Below are 22,493 nucleotides of genomic sequence, written 5' to 3'. Positions count from 1 at the left end.
AGGAGGAAAGAGGGAGCGAAGACAGAGAGGGGGCACGTGGGGCCAAGTGTGCTGGCAAAGCTCAGGTACAGATCATGTAGGGAGACATGTGAAGAGGGCACATGAGACATGAGCGCAGGTCTGGAGAGTTCCATCAGGCTCAACTCCTGGGGGCTTCGAACGCCTTGCTGAGGACAGTCGACTTTATTCTCTGGGAAACTACAAACTACTGAAGGTAGCTGAACAGGAAAGTACCTTATTTTATCCTTCATTTTTGGAAGGCAGTGGTTACGGTAGCTCGGAGGGCAGATGGTAAAGGTAAGGAGCTGACTCAGGGAACTTGTTGGAAGGCTGTTGCCTAAGTCTGGGAGAGACATGATGGCACCTGAACGAGGGTGGTGGAAGTGGGGCTGGAGAAGGGCTGGAGAGGAAGAGGAGAGAAAAGACATTTCACGGGCAGACCGAACAGGGTTTGATGCGGTCATGTGCTGGGTCAAGTCTAGTCCAGGCTGGTCATGGGAAACCCACCTGATCTCACCTGCTTGTCTGCCCGAGTGTCTAAGTCACAGACACCAACACACCTGTAATGCCCGAGTGAGCTGAGAAGGCTCTGTGGAAAACGTCAAAGCCAGCCTGGCCCATAGACGTGGGGACCAGGCAGTCCTCGAAGGAAGGCACCACACTGCAGGAGCTGCTAGGCGGCATGGTTCTCTGAGAGTCAGGGTAATGTGGGGGGCAGAATGTCTGCAGCTGCCCATAAAATCCTGAAATGCAAGCATGGCATTGAGCTACTGCAGGGCACAAGTTCAGAAGATCATTTCAACCTGGCTAGACCCTCACTCAGCCTACCTTCATATGACAAAATGCCTTTAACCTTTAAGCCCACCTACAACACCTTCTGACCAAGCAACCATAATGTACTATCTGCGCAGAAGCTCTTCTACCTCCAGGGGCTTTTTATTTCTTGTTCTAGTACCTGAAGCTGAAGGGCTTCACACCTTCCCTAGACTCTCCAAAGAGTCCTGGACACTGAAGCCCTGTCCTTCAGGGGACATTCCTACCCCATGCCCTCTCACCAGGTTTTAAGTGCATCTTCCTTAACTTCTTTTATTCTATAGTCTGTTTTTCACATTTCGTAAAAGGCTGAATAAAGCTCTTAACAATGCTCACCTTAAAAAATGCAACATAGATCTATCCATCTGCACTTCCAACTGATACATTCATACACATTTATATTTTTTCTTCCTCATTATTTTGAATAGGTACATAGTGTCTCATAGTCAGATACGCTACCATTTACTTAACTATTATTATTGCTGCTCTTTGCAGTAAACAGAAAAACTGGAAGTGAATAAACAATATAATGAAGAAATATGTGGAAAGATTTCTTAATATTTGAAAATAATCAACATTTTGCTAATCTTGTTTCATTTATCTTTTCAATTTTTTTCTTACTCAGTGGACTTTTTCCCTTGGGGTCCTAGTGGTCCTTTTCTATGATTCTCCAAACCTTCCATGATACCTTACCATTTCCCTCTTCCTCCTTGTCTCATGATAAATTTAAGTAAATGGTTACTTTCTGGAGTATACGGTTTTAAAAATATAATGAAATCTTCATTCAATACCTTATTTCATGGTACCTGTTTCCTCAAGTCTAACATGTGAAAGTCACTGTCTATTTCACTGGGTGCTTATGAAGATTAAGCAAGTCATTGGATAAGGAAATCCATATATAACATTTGAAAGTGCTTTATGAATGTCAGTTATTGATATCATGACTCTGTTTCTGGTGAAAAAAAAACAAGGGATTAGTAGAGGAAGTGCCCCAGGGTTCCTTCCACAAACATTACACGATGGTGAATACAGAACTAACTCATGGACTTTGGAGCCCTAGTCCTGTGAGCTTTCCTCCTCTAGAACTGCTTCTTCTTACCGAGTCACCTATCAACAGGTAAGGAAGGTACTACTGGTGTTCTTTTTAGCTCTCTTTAAGTACAACTGAGGCACACTAACACATCCAACCTATTATGCTCACAGCCTTCTCATTTCTAATTAGTACTCTCAAGGCAGACTACTCTTGGCCAGGAGGCCTGTTCTGTGGTCGCTAGGAATATCACCAAAGAATGTGTGCTGAACTGCTCACAAAGCCACAGACCGGCCCTCTAGGAGCTTATGATACAAGACAGAAGGATGGATACAGATTTATGAACAGGGTACACTCACAGTAGAAAACAAAATAATATTCTTTGTAAGTAACCAGTAGTATACTTTATATAGAATTAAGAGAAAAATCCATATAAGGTTTGGGAGGAAGATTAAATTCATGTTGTTAGCAGTATAGACTAGGAAAAAACATAAGGAAATTCCATGTCAAGGCAGGAGAAGAAAGAATGGAAAACTACTGGCTCTTCCCTTTTTGATGCCCTAAGTCTTCTGCATGGACTCAGTAGGCAGACGGGCAAAGGGCCCAAACAGATCACTCAAATACGCATATAATTTATCAACCAATATGGACAACTGGCAATTCTCTAGCCGTTAAAGCAATAAAAATCAAGACAACGATAAAATACCATATTCTACCTATCACATTAGCAAAGATTTCTGAAAGTCATTCTTGGTGCTGGACTGAGATTGGTGACAAAGGCACCTGTGCAGAGTGTGCAGACATTGCAAAGGAGTATAAGCCTCTGTAAATCACTTGACAACCTGCACCTAGAACCTAAAAGTGTTCATACTTCTGGACAGGGGAATTTTTCTTCCAAGAATTTATCCTAAAAGTGTATTCTGAAAAACAGAAGAAATTCTGCAAGAGGTAGTCATCACAGTCCTAGCTGTCAGAACAGAACACCGAGGAGGAAGAATGGCCACCCATAAGAGAATGGCTGAACAGTGGTACATTTACCTGATGGGAATGTTAAGTATTTACAAGGAGTATTTACAAGGAGTTAACATCGTGGAAAGACCATTATAAGGCTCAGTTGGAAAATAAAGCAAGATACAAAACTGAATAGGGAGACTGGGTTCAGTTATGTGGAAGACTATGTATAGGACAGATTTCAAGGCAACATATTTATAGTTGTCTTCGAGGGTTTTTTGGCTTTATGTTTTTCTGAATTTTAGTAGCAGTGAAGGACAAGTACTTTGGAGCCAGACTTCCTGGGTTCAAATCCTAGCTCACCTACTTACCAACTGTGTAGTCTTGGTGAATTATTTAGCCTTGCAGTATTTCAGCTTTCTAATTTGTAAAACGGGATTAAAAGTAGTACCTATACCTTAGTGAGTTATTATGAAGATTAAATTGAGTTAATATTTACATATTATACAATATAATCTGAAAATATAATTAATATTTATATATTTTAATAACATAATTTATATATGTTTGCTAAATAAGAAAAATTTTAAAGTAAAATTACATCACAATTATGTAGCTCTCAAAAGTAAAATGTTTATTAAGAGAAATAAAATTTTCAAAAGGGCAACAAGTAAGTCCTTCAACAATAACCAAATGTAAGAATGGACAAGGCAGTGGGCATGTAGCTCACTTCCAGTTCCCAGGTGGAATCCTCTGGAACATTCTTGGTCCTCGGGACCTGGGCTATATACCTCTTTCCCATGTTGGTTCCTAGATCCTGCACTAATTGACACACATTCTGATTTCTTCACTTGCCCCCATGCAGGCTCAAAACAGCAACAAACTTGAGTGGGCTGAAAGACCTGGGATGTGCAGTTTCGTTTGGGAGGTTCCTTGGACTGATCTTGACTTTGGGTACCCAGTGGCCAGGCACATGTAATCACGGCATCGCCATCAGGAGGAAAACATTACCATGAACCATCAGAGTTGGTTTATTACAATGTAATGTCGCTTCACTGAACAAAATAGACAATATTTGCTATTTATATCCCTATGCTGGCTCTGTTCATATTTATCACTCATATATACCCTGATAGCATTCCTCAGTGTAATATTAACCTTCCAGGAAAAGAGACTCCCACAGCTCCCCAAATAGGGACATTGATCATTCAGGTATGTCAGGGACAGTGATAGAGACTTCCACTGGCCTTTTGTGAAAACCAATTCATTCTCTCTTTCCTGTCTTCTCCCTGCTTTGAAGACATGGCAGGAATTTCACATGGCTTCAGTCTACATTTGAGTGCTGGAAAGTGTAAGAGTATAAAAGGTTCGTAATGCAGTGAAATACACCCAGTGAAGTTAAATAGTCAACCCAACATCCTGAGCTCCATCTCCCAGTTTCCCCTGTCCATCTGGGTTTGAGTGAGGGCCGAGCGAACTGTAGTTCCTGCCTGTGGCTTTCTTGGCTGACATGAGAAACAGTCAAAACCAGAAGGGCCCCACAAGCATGTTTTATCACTCTCACAGCCAACTCAGGGAAAGAAAATCCTCTTTATTAAATCCCTCCCTTCAAGAAGCTAGTTACTAGAGATGCCAAATACACTGGTGTGGATGACTGTGGTCACTCAAATCAAAGAGCTTTAACATAGCCTCTTCCCACTGCTATTTCCATAAAACTAACAAAATTTTTAAAAATTCCATTAGGATCTTGCCACACACAAAAACCCAGAGAAAGCCTAACTCATTTTCTGATGAATGGCTCCTGTATTCCAGCTGCTGAATTTCATGTAGTGAGTTTGGAAGGAACACTACCTCGAGGACCCAAAGCAGAAAAATGCAGCAAGATGTTAACACATTTCGTGGGCATAAAACATAAGAGTGATGGCAAGGTCAGCCAATCTGTCAGTCAGTCAGTCAATGATAGTTACTGAGTACTGGTCAAGGTGCTTTTGGAGAGACCAAAGAAGTAGAAGATAACACCTTGTCCTTGAGGATTGATAAGGCAGTTGGAACAAGAACACATACACTTATAATAGCAGAAGAATGTACACATAAGTTTATGTTGGCAATAAATATTAGTTATCACATTTAGTTAGAAAATCACCCGTCCCTCATTTTAGAAGTTATTTTACCTCCAAGAATGGAGGAGGAGAAGAGGAACTTGCAGATAAACTGACTTTACTCAAGTTGTAGCTCCTGAAGGTCTAGGAGAATCATTCCTCCTCTTGTCAATTTTGGGAAGTATTTTTCCCTTCTAAAAACAAACTTGTTTTTCTAATTATTAAAATATTTTGAATTAATTATACCAACTAGAAAATGTAGAATAGTATATGCAAAGAAAAGAAAAGTTATCTTTATTCCTACAATTCAGACATAGCCAGATATATACACACAAAACTGGAACGTTATACATATTGTTTTGTATCCTGTTTTCTCCCCTAATATTACCTATGAGCTCACATAGTATTACAAATCATTCTTTTTAAAAATAAATTTATTTATTTTATTGTTATTATTTTTTTGGTTGCATTGGGTCTTTGCTGCTGTGCATGGACTTTTCTCTGGGTGAGGCGAGCGGGGGCTACTCTTCATTGTGGTGCGCGGGCTTCTCATTGCGGTGGCTTCTCTTGTTGCAGAGCACAGGCTCTAGGCGTGTGGGCTTCACTAGCTGTGGCTCGTGGGCTCAGTAGTTGTGGCTCGATGGCTCTAGAGTGCAGGCTCAGTAGTTGTGGTGCACGGGCTTAGTTGCTACGCAGCCTGTGGGACCTTCCCAGATCAGGGCTCGAACCTGTGTCCCCTGCATTGGCAGGAGGATTCTTAACCACTGCACCACAAGGGAAGCCCTAAAATTCATTCTTAAAAACCTCTCCTCTTTACTTTGTCATGTGGGGTCACTGACAGCTCTGTGATGAGCCATTAGAACAGGAGTTCATGGTTACTCTTGCTGCTTAATGATGATAAAGTAGCCCCATGAAGCTGAATGTGGATTTCCTTCCCAAGGTGGAAGGGGAGTGGAAGAAGTAAGAGGAGAAAGGAATCGCATGACTAAATACAGTAATGGAAGGGTATTCTCTAGGGCAGCGCTGTCCAAGAGAACTTTGTGTGTTGATGGAAATGATCTCTATCTCACTGTCCAATACAGTAGCTGCATGTGGCTACTGAGCACTTGAGATGCAGCTAGTCGACTGAGGAGCCAACTTCTAAATTTTATTTAGTCTTAATTAATTCAAATTTAAATGGCCACATGTGGTTTGTGGCTACTGTACTGGACAGCTCAACTCTAGGGATATCTGCATTCTCAGGTTTAACAGACTTTCAGTAATGTTTCTGATTAAATTCCTAGAGAAAAAACATATGACCCACCAAGAGTTTAAATAAAAGCCAGATAATGATTCTTAGATTCCTGGCGTTCAAGATAGGAAGTATATTAGACTCTTTATTACCTTTATCTTTTCCTTACAAATTTACACCCTAGTCTTGGTAGAAGGAACCAGAGTATAAATACTTCAATAAATAAATAATGGTCACCCAACTCACAACCCTCATGAGGGCTGATGCGCATTGTTTTAAGCTAAACTTCCAGGGCAATTCAGCTCTCCTGCAGGAACCACTTTCCTTTCTGGAAGTAAGAGGAGGAAAAGGAAACACATCACCCACTTTCTTTCCTGCAGACTCTGGGCCTAGCTCACTGCGTGTGTGGAAGTGGCAAAAGCATAGGTGGGTCTCCAATTTCCCTACCACTTGATGATGAAATAAAGTTCAATACAGAGGCACTACCTTACACTTATGGGTGGAGATGAATACCATCAACCTGAACTTTGTCAAGGTGCTATGTCAGAAGCTGTGCCCCTAATGGGTTTGTTTATATACATAGCAGATGGCTTTGCAAAACAAAATTCTTGTTCTCCTTTATGGTGAGGTTGAGAACCACCACCAAACTCTGGGAACCAGGAAAAGCGTTGGATGGACAACATTCAGAATCAAGACTGACCCTTTCCTGCGGTAGGTTCTGCCCAGACCATGATGCCAACTTACAGATGCAGACAGCCCACCTGTGAAGCCCATCACAGGCATCAGGAAGGGCCCCCAGAACTAATTCCTCAACCAGAGTGTGGCCTGATCAGGCAGCTCCTTGGAAACAGTGCTGAGAGCAATTTCTTCCCAAGACCCCTCAATATCTTCAGACAAGAAAGCCCTTCAATTCCCATGTGATTGGAGAGTATCATTTTAGGCATCCAGGCCAAACACTGTTTTCAGATACTGCCCAAATCTCAGGAGTCATCTGTCCCCTTGACCTTAGCCAGAAGAAACACTGGCTAAGCATGTGCTTGCCTTTGCTATTGCACTTTTATAAAATGGGGGTTCACAGTATCTACTTCATAAGGTAACTGCAAAGATTAAAGAGGATTAAGAGATGACCCATGTGAAGGGCTGAGCATGTGCCTGCACACAACACTCTACAAATGTTTCTTTTCACTTTTCTTCCCTATTCTTCTAATAACACAAACATTTCAACTTTTTTTTTTTTTTTTTTTTTTTTGCGGTATGCGGGCCTCTCACTGTTGTGGCCTCTCCCGTTGCGGAGCACAGGCTCCGGACGCACAGGCTCAGCGGCCATGGCTCACGGGCTTAGTCGCTCCGCGGCATGTGGGATCCTCCCGGACCAGGGCACGAACCCGTGTCTCCTGCATCGGCAGGCGGACTCTCAACCACTGCGCCACCAGGGAAGCCCCAAACATTTCAACTTTTATGCCTTCATTTAGTCCACAACTATATGCTAAGCACTTACTCAAGAGCTGGAGACACAGTGGTGCATAAAACATACTCCATGCCTTCTTGGAGTTTATGTTTCAGTGAGAAAGAAAGATAAACATACAAATGAGAAATCAAGTAATACAATTTAATATTATATGTGACAATAAAAAGGAAAGTTTCTTTAAGGAATATATAGAGATGCAACTCTTTTCTCTAGACTGCATTCAAGATAGGAAGAGGAAAAAGCTCAAATAACAAAGAAGTTTGGGCACTCCCAAAACTTTTAAAAAAAGAGTAGTGATTATGGTCTCTTTTGTTTGGCCCTGTCTGGTGAGGGTAGATATAATTAGGAGGTCATCCCATAGCTCTGCTGAGGACCAGCCCTGGAAGAGTGGGGGTGTTTTTTGCCAGTGGTACTGATCAATTCGTGCCTGGGTAGGAGAATAAGCAGATGTCAGTGACAGAGGCAGAGCTGGCAGTGCTCAGCTTTCTGGTGGTACAGCTGTTTGCTAGCCAAGTGGAAGCAGAGATGTATGTTTATGAGCTTTACAACTCTAATCATTTTTCCACAGAGACTATAATTTTGTGGGTTACTTTAGGAAGTGTAGAGTTTGGGGCCTCAGTTGTGATTGCTGCATGTGCAGGGGCATGGATAAGCCTAAGTGATGAACGAGAGGGCCCAATCAGAGAGTTCCAGGGACATGGACACAGAAAGAAGATGCATGGCCTACTCCCTTTCGCTACCCTTATTTCATCTTCTCCAACACTCTTATGGCTCTTTGTGCGTTCCCTTGTACTCTGTGGGGACCCTTGCACTCCCCCCTTTAAATACCTTCTGCAATCCATGATACAGGCCAATGAGCAGAAAAGAGAAAAAACAGGTAAGTCTCTGGTAAAGCTCTTAAAGCCCATAAGAATATGATCTCTGGCATCACATCTTCTCAGCATGATTTAATGCCCTCCAACTTTACTCAGAGAAAGGCCCAGGGAATCATATACTTATTACTCACATGGCACCTTTTTAAAAAACTTAAAAAAACTCCTTCTTAGGCAGCCTCTGATATACCTGTTTTATAAGTAGGTGATTCAAACAAATGTTCTCATTTTATAGACAATGAGATGGAAGTTGAATCATATGCCTTTAAACCAATACTATGTTTATATGTTATTGTGCAAATAAGAGAAAAGTGGAAAATTCATACAATCATTTTAATATTTACAAACATCCAGCTATTTGCAATTATTCATGGATCTAGCCTTTATCTTAAAACAAATGGGGAGCAGAGCTAAAACAGTCATCATATACTTTTCTACTAAGTCCAGAGTTTTCTCATTTGCAGTCCCTTTGCTTTGGCATTTTTATAGACATTTTGATTAGTGTTACACCAACCCCTCAGAGAATTCTTTCAGAAGGAAGGAGAGGAACTAATATTTATTTGCTCTGAGATAGGCATTATCTTGGGTGCTTTAAATAGAAAATCTTCATTTTTACAACTTTTAAAAAAACTGAAATATAGTTGATTTATGATATTGTGTTAATTTTAGGTATACAGCAAAAAGATTCAGATACATATATTTTTTCAGATTATTTTCCATTATATGTTATTACAAGATATTGAATATAGTTCCCTGTGCTATACAGTAAATCCTTGTTGTCCACCTATTTTATGTATAGCAGTTTGTAACTGTTAATCCCATATTCCTAATTTACCTGCCCCCCACCTTTCCCTTTGGTAACCATAAGTATGTTTTCTATGTCTGTGAGTCTGTTTTTGTTTTGTATATAGATTCATTTGTATTATTTTTTAGATTCCACATATAAGTGATATAATATAATATGTCTTTCTCTGTCTGACTTACTTTACTACATATAATATTCTCTAGGTTCATCCATGTTGCTGCAAATGGCAATATTTCATTCTTTTTAACTTACATCAACTTTTGAGTTAAGTAATATTGCCCCCAGTTTATAGACAAGGAAACAAAAAAGTCCAAATAACTTACCTAAATCTTCATAGCTACCAAGTTTCAGAACTAGGACTCAAACTCTGGTCTGTTTGGTAACAGTTCATATAGACTATTAGGGCTTAAGCTCACAGACAAATCATTTTAAAATCTTGCCATTTTTGTGGAGGTACCTCACTGCCAGATTATAGGCAAAGTTACTCAGACTGGATCAACATTTCATAAAGTACAAACATTTTCATTAGGGAGAAAAGCATTGAATTAATTAACAAAACTGATGAAATTACCTAAACTCTGAAAAATTCGAAAAACCCTGAAGAGTAGAAACAGAGACATTTTGGAAATTTCTCTTGGCCAATTTTCTGATTTAGTCACTATTTTATTTCTATCCATTGCATGAACTACCTGGATCTGGGTTCAAAGCCTGGATAACCCATTAACCAACTGTGTGTCTTTGCATAAATTATTTTCCTTCTTGAGCCTCATTTTCTTTTAAAATAATATCTATTTTATAGGGTTGTGGAAAACATTATACATGAGAGCATTTATAAAAGCATCTAGTGCATTCCCCAGCATGTAGTAGGCCCTCAGTAAATAGTAGCAATTATTACTACCATGAAATAAGCTTAGCAGTATTTGTAGATTCTGTATAATGCACATGCAATTCTTAAGCAATTTATCTCTCATAACCCACCACCCTTAGGTATAAAATGATGCTGATCTTGGAAGTGAAGCCTCCACAGTTTGATTGTCATTTTTCCCCTTAGCTCCTGGTCTTGGCCAACAACCTCAGCCAGGTCTTCATGTAGTCAGAACTCTACTAAGCTTCCTCCCTGGAAGTGATGGAGAAACCGACTCTTCATTTTAATATGGAGTCTATAAATGGGGAAGCTACAGGAACAGCTCACAGACTGTGTTAGCAAGACAGATTTTTCTTCAGGCTGAGAACTAAACCAGCTTGCAAAGCACTCGAGCTATTTAAGACTGACATTTAAGCAACTACTGTACTAAGAAAAAGGAAAATAATGGAAATAATACCCCTGAACATTCCATTTGGCACATTCCTTTTGAAGGAACCAGGTTACAGTGGTTGGAAAGCTGACCAGTGGAGCAACCTCCTGGTCCCCTAGCCCCTGGTCAGATGGGTTGCAGCATGAGGGCTTCAAGTTAGACAAGTCCACCTGGTTCCAAGAAGTGGGGCCATTGTCATCTACAGCTTCTATCACTAGCCTGCAGGCCACAGAGAGATGCATTCTGCACACTCTGGGTGCTCTCCTCTGCTTGTGCACCTCACAAAACCTCACCTGGTCTACAGCAAGCTGCTAACAGCATTTGTTACTGTGAGCCACACTCGCTCTCCAACTTGTATACCTGGGGTAGGGGAAGAGGAAGATGGTCTGCTACTGATGTCTGCACAGTTTGAAATAACGGGATGAGAGTGGGCAGAGCATTTTGCTGAAAAGGGCAAAAAGGAAATGGGAGAAAGCAGAGTGAGAAGGAAGGCATGTATAAAACCCTTTTGGTTAAAAGACGTAATCGATGTTCATTAAAATATCTTCAACCCAACCAAAACCCTAATGCGTGGTGGCCTATGGCTTCCAAATTCTCAGAATGATAAGCTGCCAAAGTAAACTAATTGCAGTGTGTCTCAGTAATTGCCATGTGTGGGTATGTACAGTTACAGTAAAATGGTTCAGTGAATCCTGATAATGACAATGCACATATGGCAATTATATAAAACAGAGATGCTCAAAACCAGAAGACCCAAAGATTCTTAAGATGGATATTAAAACCAGCTTTGCCATTTATTGGCTGTGTGGCCTTGAGGAAACCATAGCCTCTCTGAGTCTATGAGTCCCTATTGATAAAAGGTGGAAAATAATACTATTGTGGCAACATGATCCTCATGGTAGGGAGGGGGAGAAGCACAGGGAACAAACAGAAAGAGAATCAGTGCCCAGTTGCCCATGATTTGCCTCCTGTACTCCATCACCCGCCTATGACTCAAAAATCCTGGATACATATAAAGCCCAGAATGAAGGGTGGAGGAGTTGGACATTCTGAGTCTGATGGGTGTGTGAAGTAAACGCTTTGGCCATGGGTCAAGGTTGAAAGGAATGAGTTAGGAATTTCTCTATGAGAGGGGGTTACTCTGTTGCTGGTGTATATAACCCTCCTAGGTAGCTACAAGGATCAAATGAAACAATAAGTGTGAAAATATTTTGCATACAGTAAAACACACTGAAAATTCCAGCCCCTACTGTCTCATTATAAGCCTGGTGTTACTTATCATCCTACATTCTCTGCAGTACAAAGGTAAATTTGCCCTCGGTTGTGTCAAGCTCTGTTGCATAAAGTTCACAAGAAACCCTTTGACTCAGGAGTACTTGAGCCAAAAACAGAACAAGGAAAGCACAGCAAAGAATGAAGATTTAATTCTATCTGTCCTTGTCCTTCCAAGCAAGCTTTGCTCTAAGAAAGGTCTGGCAGAGAAGAGGATTACAGATAAAGACTAAAAGGGACATGAACATGAAATGCTGCAGCCTCCCCTGAGAGCCATCCTGGTCCTCTACAGCGTTCAGGTTTTGTTGCATTTACAGGACTTCCCCAGAAGGTAAAGGGAGAAGGAAGCTGGGAAGTATTCCCCCAGTCACTGGCCAACTGCTTCCTTTGGATTATCTCTGATTGGGGAAGCACGGTGAGGTGGCACTAAGTCCTACACTTAGGGTCTAGGCCTGTGGTTGTTAAAGTGGGGGCCACAGCATCAGCTCCACCTGGGCTCTACAGCAGACACAGTGAATCAGAACTTCTGGGTGAAGGGCCTGGGAGTGTTCATGTTAACAAGGTGTTTCTTACACTAAAGGTTTAGAAGCCCTAAGAACATCTTTACATGAGTTTCAATCTTTGGCAAGTTTTCCAAATGGAATACCAATAGGAAAAAACAGAACAGCTCTGAGTTCATTTGAAATGGAGGAGGAGAGCTCTTTGTATGGGCATCTCTTCCCCCCTGGGCTCCTCCCCAGCCCTTTCTGCTGGACTCTGGGGGCTCTTGGGGATAAAGCAATGATGACTGTCCCAAAGTGACTTTAGATTACAGATATAGATCAGGATGATCTCCCTCCCCACCCCAGTACCATTCTCTTCTTGGGCAAGGTGCAATCACGGGACCTCAGTTGAGTGACTCAGAAGTTCTGGGCTTACTGTTGGTCCCACACTGATCTTGTGGCCTAGACTTCTGCTGTCTAGCTGTAACCAAACTCCCATGTTATATCCACTCCACTAACTAGGTGATTTCTTGTTTCCTTGAAACCAAGTCTATGACTATACAGCTTTCCATCATTCTGATCTCTCTAAGAGTGGGCACCATCTCACACTTGCACCAATGGCTTGATTGTTTCTCCTGCTGAACCTCTGCCTCACAGCTAAGTCCTTGTTACATACTGTTAAGCTTCCCCCAAATCTGCTGTCTAGAATATTATAGTGAGATGAAATCCGGGCTTGAAGTAAAAGAAATCTATATAGGTGGGTTTAAGAAAGCAGAGTGGACTCTGCATTTGTAAAACCCAATGTATGTCACTGGACCCCCAAATTCCTGTCACTCCTTTCCATCTGGCTACCAGGAAACTTGTCTTTTCATCTTGTCAAACCTTGGGGACACTGACTACTAATGTGGATAACTCAATTTATGATCTGCCATCCTCTGCTCCGCCCCTCCAGCTAGACAGCCTTCTTCCCACTGCCACCTGGGGGTCACACTCTGATGAGTGTGTCTAGTCTGCAGGGTCTTTCCTTTCCTGCTTACTCTCATCCCACTGCACACCAAAGTCTCGATTTTAAAGTATGTATTAGGCATCTCAAATGTGCCATGTACTACAGGGATTAAATAGATGACATGATTCCTTGCCTACATATGGACCATGAAGAATACTGTCTCATGGGTGAGTTCAAAGGTTTTGCTTGCCAAGAACCACTCCTTAGATACAAGCTCAGGACAGGCAGGGACTTCTATTTTCTCTATTGATGTAGCTTTAGCACCCCAAGCAGGACCTGGCACATAATAGGAGCTGAATATTTGAGAATGAATAAATGGATGACTGAGTGATACTTACATTATAGAACCGTTGGTGAAGATACTGATGGTAAGAGGAGCCACAACTGAGCTCAAAGATTTTGATCTGTGAACTTTGTACATAATAGCCTATCAGGAGTTTCAGAAAAATAAAGTGACTTCCCTTTCTAACACTGAAATTTTCTTTTTATGGAGGAAGAAACAAAGACAATGGAAATACAATTGGCCCTGTCAAGATGACCTGGAGAGTTTTGCTGCTCCAAGCCACCATTTTCTGTTGGATGCCAGGAGGCCACTGAACCTGAAGAGGAACAAGAGTGGGCAGGAGAATAAAGTGGCTCAACTCATCCACAGAACAATTTGCACTCTTTTAGGAAACCATCCCAAGGTCAAGGAACTTAGTTAACTAATCTGAGTTTCATCTCTAAATAGGAGCAGAAATATATTTCCTACTCTCTTCATAAAGTTATAATGAGGATCCAGGTATTCATCCAGCAAATATTTTATCGAGCAGTTTCTTTATAGCTACCAGACACTGATAATGATCTTGTATCTAAGAGTAATTTATAAAACATAAATTGCAATATAAATGTAGGTACTATCACTGACCTCAATGGTATTGATAAAAACACTACATCAGTCCAGATCCACATACACAAACAACCTTGGGGTAAATATTTGGCTAATTCAGATCCCCTGAATCATTCTGCCATTCTGATGACAGAATTTAAGAATCTGAAGTAAACACTTTGCTTTGGGATGTGTGATATGTGATTGGGTTTGTGGAGGAATGTACGAGAGGAGTGGCTGGCTGTTACACTTCAATGATCTAGAAAAATGCCTGAATGTTTTTACTTCAACAGACTTGCATCTTTAAGGTCTAGTTCTCAAAGACCTTACAAAAGAACGAAATAGAGAGTTTACTCAGAGCAATCTGGTTAGAAAGCAAAAATTTCTGTAATGAGAAAGAGCACTCACAATTGTAAGTAAATCAACTAGAAATTCTAAGGGAACTAGGACTGTTTTGCAACATGGTCTGAGCCCAGATGACCTGAATGGGCATAGATCAAGCCAATTCTAGTGTTTTATTGTTGTTGTTCTGTTTTATTAACACAGTGGCCTTGCTACCAGTAACAAGATGTTTCTGATGTGTGTGTAGGTTTTCCCTTTAAGGAAACTCCAACCAAAGCTATTCACATGTTTTCTTCTAAACGATGAGTTGCTTATCATATTTACAAGGAAAACTGCAACTAAAAATACAAGAATTACAAGACACGGATTGCCATTAGTATGTTCAGACCTGAAGAGTTCAAATGAGCAGCACCTAAAATAGAGTTATAAGACAATATTTAACTTGATTTTAAAATCTCTATTCATTACAGGCTAAACTTCATGAGTTTCAGATATAAGACAAAACATTTGCTTCTGGAAAAAATGTCATTGCTTCCCCCAAAGAATGAAAAAGTACTAAATCTTTAATAATGTTCATTAAACACTTTTCTATAGTTTTTAAGTTAACTGACATAGAAGTCACAGTAGTTAATGAAACAGAAATTTTCTGGATCTTTTCCTTCTCTTCAATACATTTTTGAGTTCCAATTAAGAAAACAAACTGTCATGCTGCCAATGACACAACCTGACTGGCAGGTGAAACAGCAAGTGAACTACTTAATAAATAATATAGATACCCAAGTAGTAGCTCCTGTTACTTAATTCCTATTATAACTAAACTACCTTTAGAGCTCAATAAAAATATTAAAAGATGCTCAGGCACATTACTAACCAAAGGAAAAATCAAAACAACTTTGCTGTACAAATTGGCAAGTATTAAAATGACTGACAGGGGGCTGGTGGTGGTGGCGGTGGGATGAACTGGGAGACTGGAATTGACATGTATACACTAATATGTATAAAATGGATAAGTAATAAGAACCTGCTGTATAAAAATAAATAAAATTCAAAAAAAATTTCAAAACACTTAAAAAACAAACAAAAATAATAAAAAATGACTGACAATATCTAGGGTGGGGAAATGAGTGCTCTAATGCACTGTTGGTGAGAGTCTAATTGGTATGGACTTTGTGAAGGAATATATGGCAGTATCTATCCAGCTTTAAAATGTGCATACCCATTCATCCCCCAATTTCTCTTTCAGAAATATTTCCTAAAGAAAGAATGCAAAGAGATATATATGTGTGTGAGAGTAGTTGTGTAAACACACAATATACATAAGGAGATTTAATATAGCATTGTTAATAAAAGCAAAAATTGGAAAAAACCATAAATGTCTTTCAACAGTGGAATGATTAAAAAATGACAAGTTCCCATAAGTATTATACTATACAGTTAAAAGGGAGTTGATCTACACACATTGATCTAGAAACAAAAGCATATATTTTGTTAAGTTTAAAAAAAGTGGGACTTCCCTGGTGGCACAGTGATTAAGAATCCGCCTGCCAGTGCTGGGCACATGGGTTTGAACCCTGGTCCGGGAAGATCCCACATGCCATGGAGCAACTAAGCCCGTGCACCACAACTACTGAGTCTGTGCTCTAGAGCCCATGAGCCACAACTACTGAGACCGTGTGCCACAACTACTGAGTCTGTGCTCTAGAGCCCATGAACCACAACTACCGAGCCTGCGTGCCACAACTACTGAGTCTGTGCTCTAGAGCCCATGAACCACAACTACCGAGCCTGCGTGCCACAACTACTGAAGACCACGCACCTAGAGCCTGTGCTCCGCAATGAGAGAAGCCACCGCAACGCAACAGAGTACCCCCGCTCGCCGCAACTAGAGTAAGCCCGCGCGTAGCAATGAAGACCCAATGCAGCCAAAAATAAATAAATTAATTAATTTTTTTAGAAAGTAAGTCATAAAATAAAATGCAGAATGTGAGGCCACTTTATAACAGGGCACATGTTATGTACATATACATGCATATATTTCATTTTCAGAAGCATTTTAAAATGTCTAAAAGGAATACTCACCAATCTTAATAATCATTACCTTTGAGCAGTGGAATTAAGGTGAACATAGGCTGGGAAGCAACTTAAACTCTTTATAAGGTTAAGTACCTAAGTACCTTTAAAAAAATGAACAGGTGAAAATTTTTTTCTAATTTAAAAAGTCAATAAGAATTTAAAAACTGCATTTAAGGAATGTGCTAAGAATCCAGTAAACCTGGTTTGATGATTTAGTAATCAGGCTTCCAAAGAGTTTCTCCCAGCAGGCGTGTGCTTGAGCAAACATGGCACATGAGAGCATGGGCGCGTGTATGCGCGTGGGCACACACACAGAGAGACACACAGGCACACAAATACACATACACACCTGTGGGTAACACCACTGGGGGCAATCAGAGGGTGAGCTATTCCTTCCCTACAGGGACCGTGATGGCTCTTAATCCAGTGGTGAAGAGCATAGACTGTTGTCAGATGGTCCTGGGTGTAGTTTCCAGCTCTACCATTTCAAGATTAAGAAATCATGGGCAAGTTACTTAATGTTTTAGCGATTCAGACTCCTCAGCTGTAAAATGGGAATAAACAACGCCTTCTTTATAGGGTTGTTATGAGGACTAATAAGAAAGGGCACTGTAAACATGCACCATACTGTCTGACACGGGGGGCGGGGGGGAGAAGGCAAACATTTTCAGCAATCAGTATGCAAAATACACAAGACAAGTGATTGGTGGAAAATCACTTTGTCTCATGAATCATAGTACCTGTATTGCCAGCAGATTTTAGCCCTGTAAGGAACCTCATCTTTAATGGTTCCACATTTAACCTTCACACAAAAATAATTCCCAAGCTAACTAAAAACTCTTACAGTAATGTAGCTACAGGCATCATCATGAAGGAGAATGAGTGTGGGCTTTAGGGTCAGACTGTGTTTATAAAACCAGCTCTGATATTCACTAAGTATGTGACTGGGAGCAAGGTGCTTAAACTCTCAGTCTCACCTGGGAGGCTAGAGTATATTAATATTTTTATTAATGTTATTGTGAGGATTAAACAATACAAGTGGAAGTATCCAGCACACCCAGTATCTGGTACGCAGTAGAAAAATGACAACAATAAAAATAGCTCTAATTAACTGAGCATATACTGCAGACCAGGCATTTTCTCTCACTCTTACACCAGCTCTGAAAGAGAAGTATCACTATCCCCCTATTATACTCAGAATTTAAAAAACAAAACATAGAATCAAAACAAAATGAAAATAGAGTCACAGATATAGAGAATGGGTGGTTTGCAAAGGGGAGGGTGGTCAGTGAAACAGGTGAAGCAGACTAAGAGGTACAAATCTCTAGTTATATAAAAAGTCCCAGGGATGTAATATACAGCATAAAGAATATGGTCAATAATATCATAATAACTTTGTATGGGGACAGATGGTTACTAAACTTGTGGTGATTATTTCATAATGCATGTAAATGTCAAATTTCAGTACACCTGAAACTAACATAATATTGTACACCAACTGTATTTCAATAAAAATAAAATAGTCAGGAAACTTAGATTCAGGACAGTGCATGACTTGCTCATAAGATTCCAATTCAGATCTGCCTGACTCCAAAGTCTTTTTCTGCAGACTTTTCTACAGCTTTTTTCTACAGATCACTGTTTCTCTTCCTTTATCACCTTGGGCAAGTCACAACTTCCTCTTCTGGAAATCTCCTCTTCTGAGATACTGTGACCAATTTGGGGGCATGTAAGCTAGTGGCTGGGAATGCTTTGAAAACTGAAAAGTGCTTTCAAAAACAAGAGACTTGCACCTACGGGCCCTGGGAATGCCTCAAAATACCTCTTCCACAGGGCTGCCACTGCTCAGAATTTCACTACTTGACACTCAGTACCAGATGTGCAAATACTCATGAGAAGGAGTACTGCATTAAATTTACCTTAATGTATAAGTGAATCATTAAATCATCCTATTTCCTCAAGGGAGAGGTCCCAGGCAGTTGGTAAGCACTGGATATCTAAAGAGACGAACAGGAAAAAAAGAGGAAGTGCCCAGAGAAAAGACGGGCCCTGAAAACTTGATTCCAAGTCAAAATTTTGCCAACGGGTGGCTCCACCAACCAGTTTAAGAAACCATGGGCAAAATCCCTCTCTTCCTCCTCCCCTTTTTATTAATTCATATTTATTCAATAAACTTTTATTAAGCATTACCATGTACCAAACATTGTGAGGAGATACGATTCCTGTCCTAAGGAAACTTAGAATTTAGTGATGATTACTTGATTTAGATTTAGTCCTCTAATATCCTTACTGATATATGGGTTTATTTTTTTTTGTTTATTTTTTAATTTATTATTATTATTTTTTGTTGTTGTATGCGGGCCTCTCACTGTTGTGGCCTCTCCCCTTGCGGAGCACAGGCTCCGGACGTGCAGGTTCAGTGGCCGTGGCTCACGGGCCCAGCCGCTCCGCGGCACGTGGGATCTTCCCGGACCGGGGCATGAACCCGTGTGCCCTGCATCGGCAGGCGGACTCTCAACCACTGCACCACCAGGGAAGCCCTGATATATGGGTCTAATCTGTGAGTGTGTGTGTCTGTGTGTGCTGATGCTTAATCACATATGTAGATTATTCACAGTTTAATTTTCCATAATCAATCAAACAGCTCTTCTGATTAAGATGACCATCTTACACACCTGTCATAAAACCCAACATGTTGAAATTCCGACTGCACTCATATACACACTTAAATTTAACTTTTGTTTTATAGAACTAGCACACTGTCAGAATTTATCAAGTACTAGCAATGTAAAATTGCTCTTGGGATAATTTTGTAGTAATTAAGTATATAAGAGTAATTAAGAATTTCCCTGGATCTAATCAACAATCCCCAGTACTATATAAGCATTAATAACATCAAGGCTGATACCAAAAATTATTCCTGATTATGACTGCTGATGATAATATCAGCTGATAACATCAGAATAACATGAAGTACACTCGTTGGCTCATTCTCGTTGTGAATATGTCACAACTTTCTCAGTGAAGACTATTACACTGTTGATTTATCAATCTTATTTGTCTTCCTGAGATTTCAAGGCAAAGTTGTGACACATGCTTAAGTTCTACGCAATACAATTTCTAGACTTACTGCTTTATTATTTCACAACCTCACATATGCAGATGTGACTAAATTTCCTGTGGGAGGGAAGTATGTTTATTGTCTCTACAATTTGCCTTTTAAAAAAATAAGTTTTAAACATTTAACACTATAAACTCCCAGAAATGAGATCAGTCATGGCTGTAACCCCTAGGGCTCTTCTGGAAAGTACCATTGCACAATCACTGTTAAGTAAACAGCCAACACAGAGGAAGAAGTTAAGCTTGTACCTGCCACTCCATTTCATTTAAGTATCAGTGCTCTGAGGTTTCTTCAGTTTGAAAGATGGTTTGGTTGTTTTGTAGGACAAGCCACTTACAACGTGTTTTGTTCTTGGAGACCTATTGGTGTCTGGAAACCTTTTGTTGTCCGCACTGCAGTGGGAAAATGCCACTATTGTCTGGGAGCTCGCTGGCCTGCTTCTTCGGGGCCTGCAGGCACACTTTAAATCATGAGAAAGACAGCTTATGAACCACAGGAGCCAGGACCAGCAGAGAAGGCTCTGCTTTTCCCTGCTGCTGCCTTGATATCAAACAGCTCAGGCTGGGGAGACAGCTTCATGGTGATTTCCTAATGAAATCTAATGACTGGATCTTGGATGATGGAAATGTTTGTGTTGGCAACTGGCAACTCCAGAGAGGTGAAAATGGGAGCAAGCAGTGGAAAGTATAGAAACCTAAGAGAATAGGGAAGAGGGGCAGAAAATGGGACAGAACCCTCAGAAAGAGGTCGCTAGGCTCTACCACTGATTTCCCAGAGGCAATCATTGTGAATGCATCCGTGAGATAGTTCCATTTTACAGATTAGAAGACGGTTCCAGAGAATCTTTGGCACACCCTGTAGTCTGTCTATCCGATAAACATTATTAACAGAACCTCAGTTTTGTCGAGCATGGCAATGAACTAAAATACCTGTCTTCCCAGACTCCCTTGCATGTGAGGGTGGCCATGGGACTAAGTTTGGGGTACACCTGTCCTTCACTCTTCTCCCTCACTTTTGCCTGAAACTGAGACAAGAAATGAATGGAGAACATCAGCATCCATATTGTGACCAGGAGGATGGAAGCCACTGTTAAAGACAGCCAAGCAGAAAGCTGGAAGAGACTGGTGCACCACTGGCTCCACGGGGCTGATTCTCCTCCACGCACTGTTTACTTTTAGATGTCTTGTCATATGAGAAGAGTACACTGGGCATGCTGCTATAACATGATAAACAAATCCAGAGGAGCCCTTTGCTCTATACAAATGTGTATTACAAATAACAGGCTCTTTGGGAAAACCAGGATTGGGACAGACCACTCGAAATCTATGAAACCTACTCATTGCAGGAGTAACAAAATAATCAAGAGAGGATTTGGGCAGCCGGTTCAATGTGGCTGGAGGCTCTTTGGTGGTTATTAAAAATGGACAAAAATGTTGACTGGAAATGATGGCTTGCAGGAACTGAGACAGCAGGTGATAGAACCAGCACTTAGGAAGAACTGTGATCTGCCATCAGCTGAGGGCTGGGCAGGCCAGGTGTGCACCTTTCTGGGGATGCAGTCCCTGGGATCATGCTCATTTTAAATTTTATACAAAGAGAGCAGAAAGGGATTCTGCTTATGCAGCAGATAGGCTGAGGGCTTCTTCATTTTCTCCTTCTCTTGCCATCAGCTCCTCTTGCCTAGGAAAGACTGTGTGTGAACAAACAGAGTTCCACATTATTTTGACAGCATTCCCCTATCTACCACTTCTATCTGAGTGAACGGGACTGTTTATTTAAGTCACTGCTGTTTGGGTGTTCTATGCAGGCAGTCCAATATAATCCCAAGACTTAGGATGCAATGTTCCTACTTTGCCCATTCCATTCCATTCTACACAGTGCCCTGGCTGACTTTCCTAAATACCAGGCTGGCCTCTTCACTCGGCAGCATTACATTCAGTGTGGCCACAGATCCCGTTATGAGCTGGTCTTGCGGGTTCCTCAGCCTTCTCTCCCTCTACTCCACGACTGAAGCTGTATATCCCAGCCGTACACCAACTGCCTTTGGCTCACCTCTCTAGGCACACACCATGCTGTCATTTGTGTTCTTGCCTGTGTGCTTTGCTTCCCCCTGCCTGGAACGCCTTTCACCACTTGGCTTACCCAGTGATCTATTTACCATCAAAACTCTATTCAGTGAAAGTGCGGAGTCCTAACCACTGGACGTGCAATGGACTATTACTCAGCCATTAAAAAGAATGAAAAAATGCGATGTGCAGCAGCATGGATGGACCTAGAGATTGTCATACTGAGTGAAGTAAGTCAGACAGAGAAAGAGAAATATCGTATGATATCACTTATATGCGGAATCTAAAAAGAAATGATACACATGAACTTATTTAGAAACCAGAAACAGACTCCCAGACTTAGAGAACAAACTTAAAGGTGACCAGGGGGGAAGGGTGGGGAGGAGGAATAGACTGGGAGTTTGGGACTGACATGTACACACTGCTATATTTAAAATGGATAACCAACAAGGACCTACTGTATAGCACAGGGAACTCTGCTCAATGTTATGTGGCAGCCTGGGTGGGAGGGGAGCCTGGGGGAGAGTGGATACATGTGTATGTATGGCTGGGTCGCTTTGCTGTGCACCTGAAACTATCACAACATTATTAATCGGTTATATTCCAGTATAAAACAAAATAAAACAAAACTCTATTCAAGAAGAAACTCTATTCACCTCTAAGACCCCTTCTCTGACACCTTCTTCTGAACAAACTGGG

The 22,493-nt window shown here is 40.9% G+C and overlaps 1 protein-coding gene across 1 annotated transcript in view; it reads right to left on the bottom strand.

Annotated features, from left to right (window-relative positions):
• The window catches only part of GLIS3 (GLIS family zinc finger 3), a 539,325-nt gene that overhangs the window by 9,210 nt on the left and 507,622 nt on the right, over positions 1-22,493 (bottom strand). Inside the window, exon 10 of the mRNA XM_067041595.1 lies at positions 561-743. Within this exon, the coding sequence (XP_066897696.1) occupies positions 561-743 (183 nt within the window). The remainder of the gene's footprint in view (positions 1-560; positions 744-22,493) is intronic.

The sequence above is a fragment of the Kogia breviceps genome, chromosome 8 (genome assembly GCF_026419965.1).
Source record: "Kogia breviceps isolate mKogBre1 chromosome 8, mKogBre1 haplotype 1, whole genome shotgun sequence".
Taxonomy (NCBI): domain Eukaryota; kingdom Metazoa; phylum Chordata; class Mammalia; order Artiodactyla; family Physeteridae; genus Kogia; species Kogia breviceps.
Note: the sequence above shows the minus strand (reverse complement) of the source record. Positions and strands in the feature narration are given on the sequence as shown.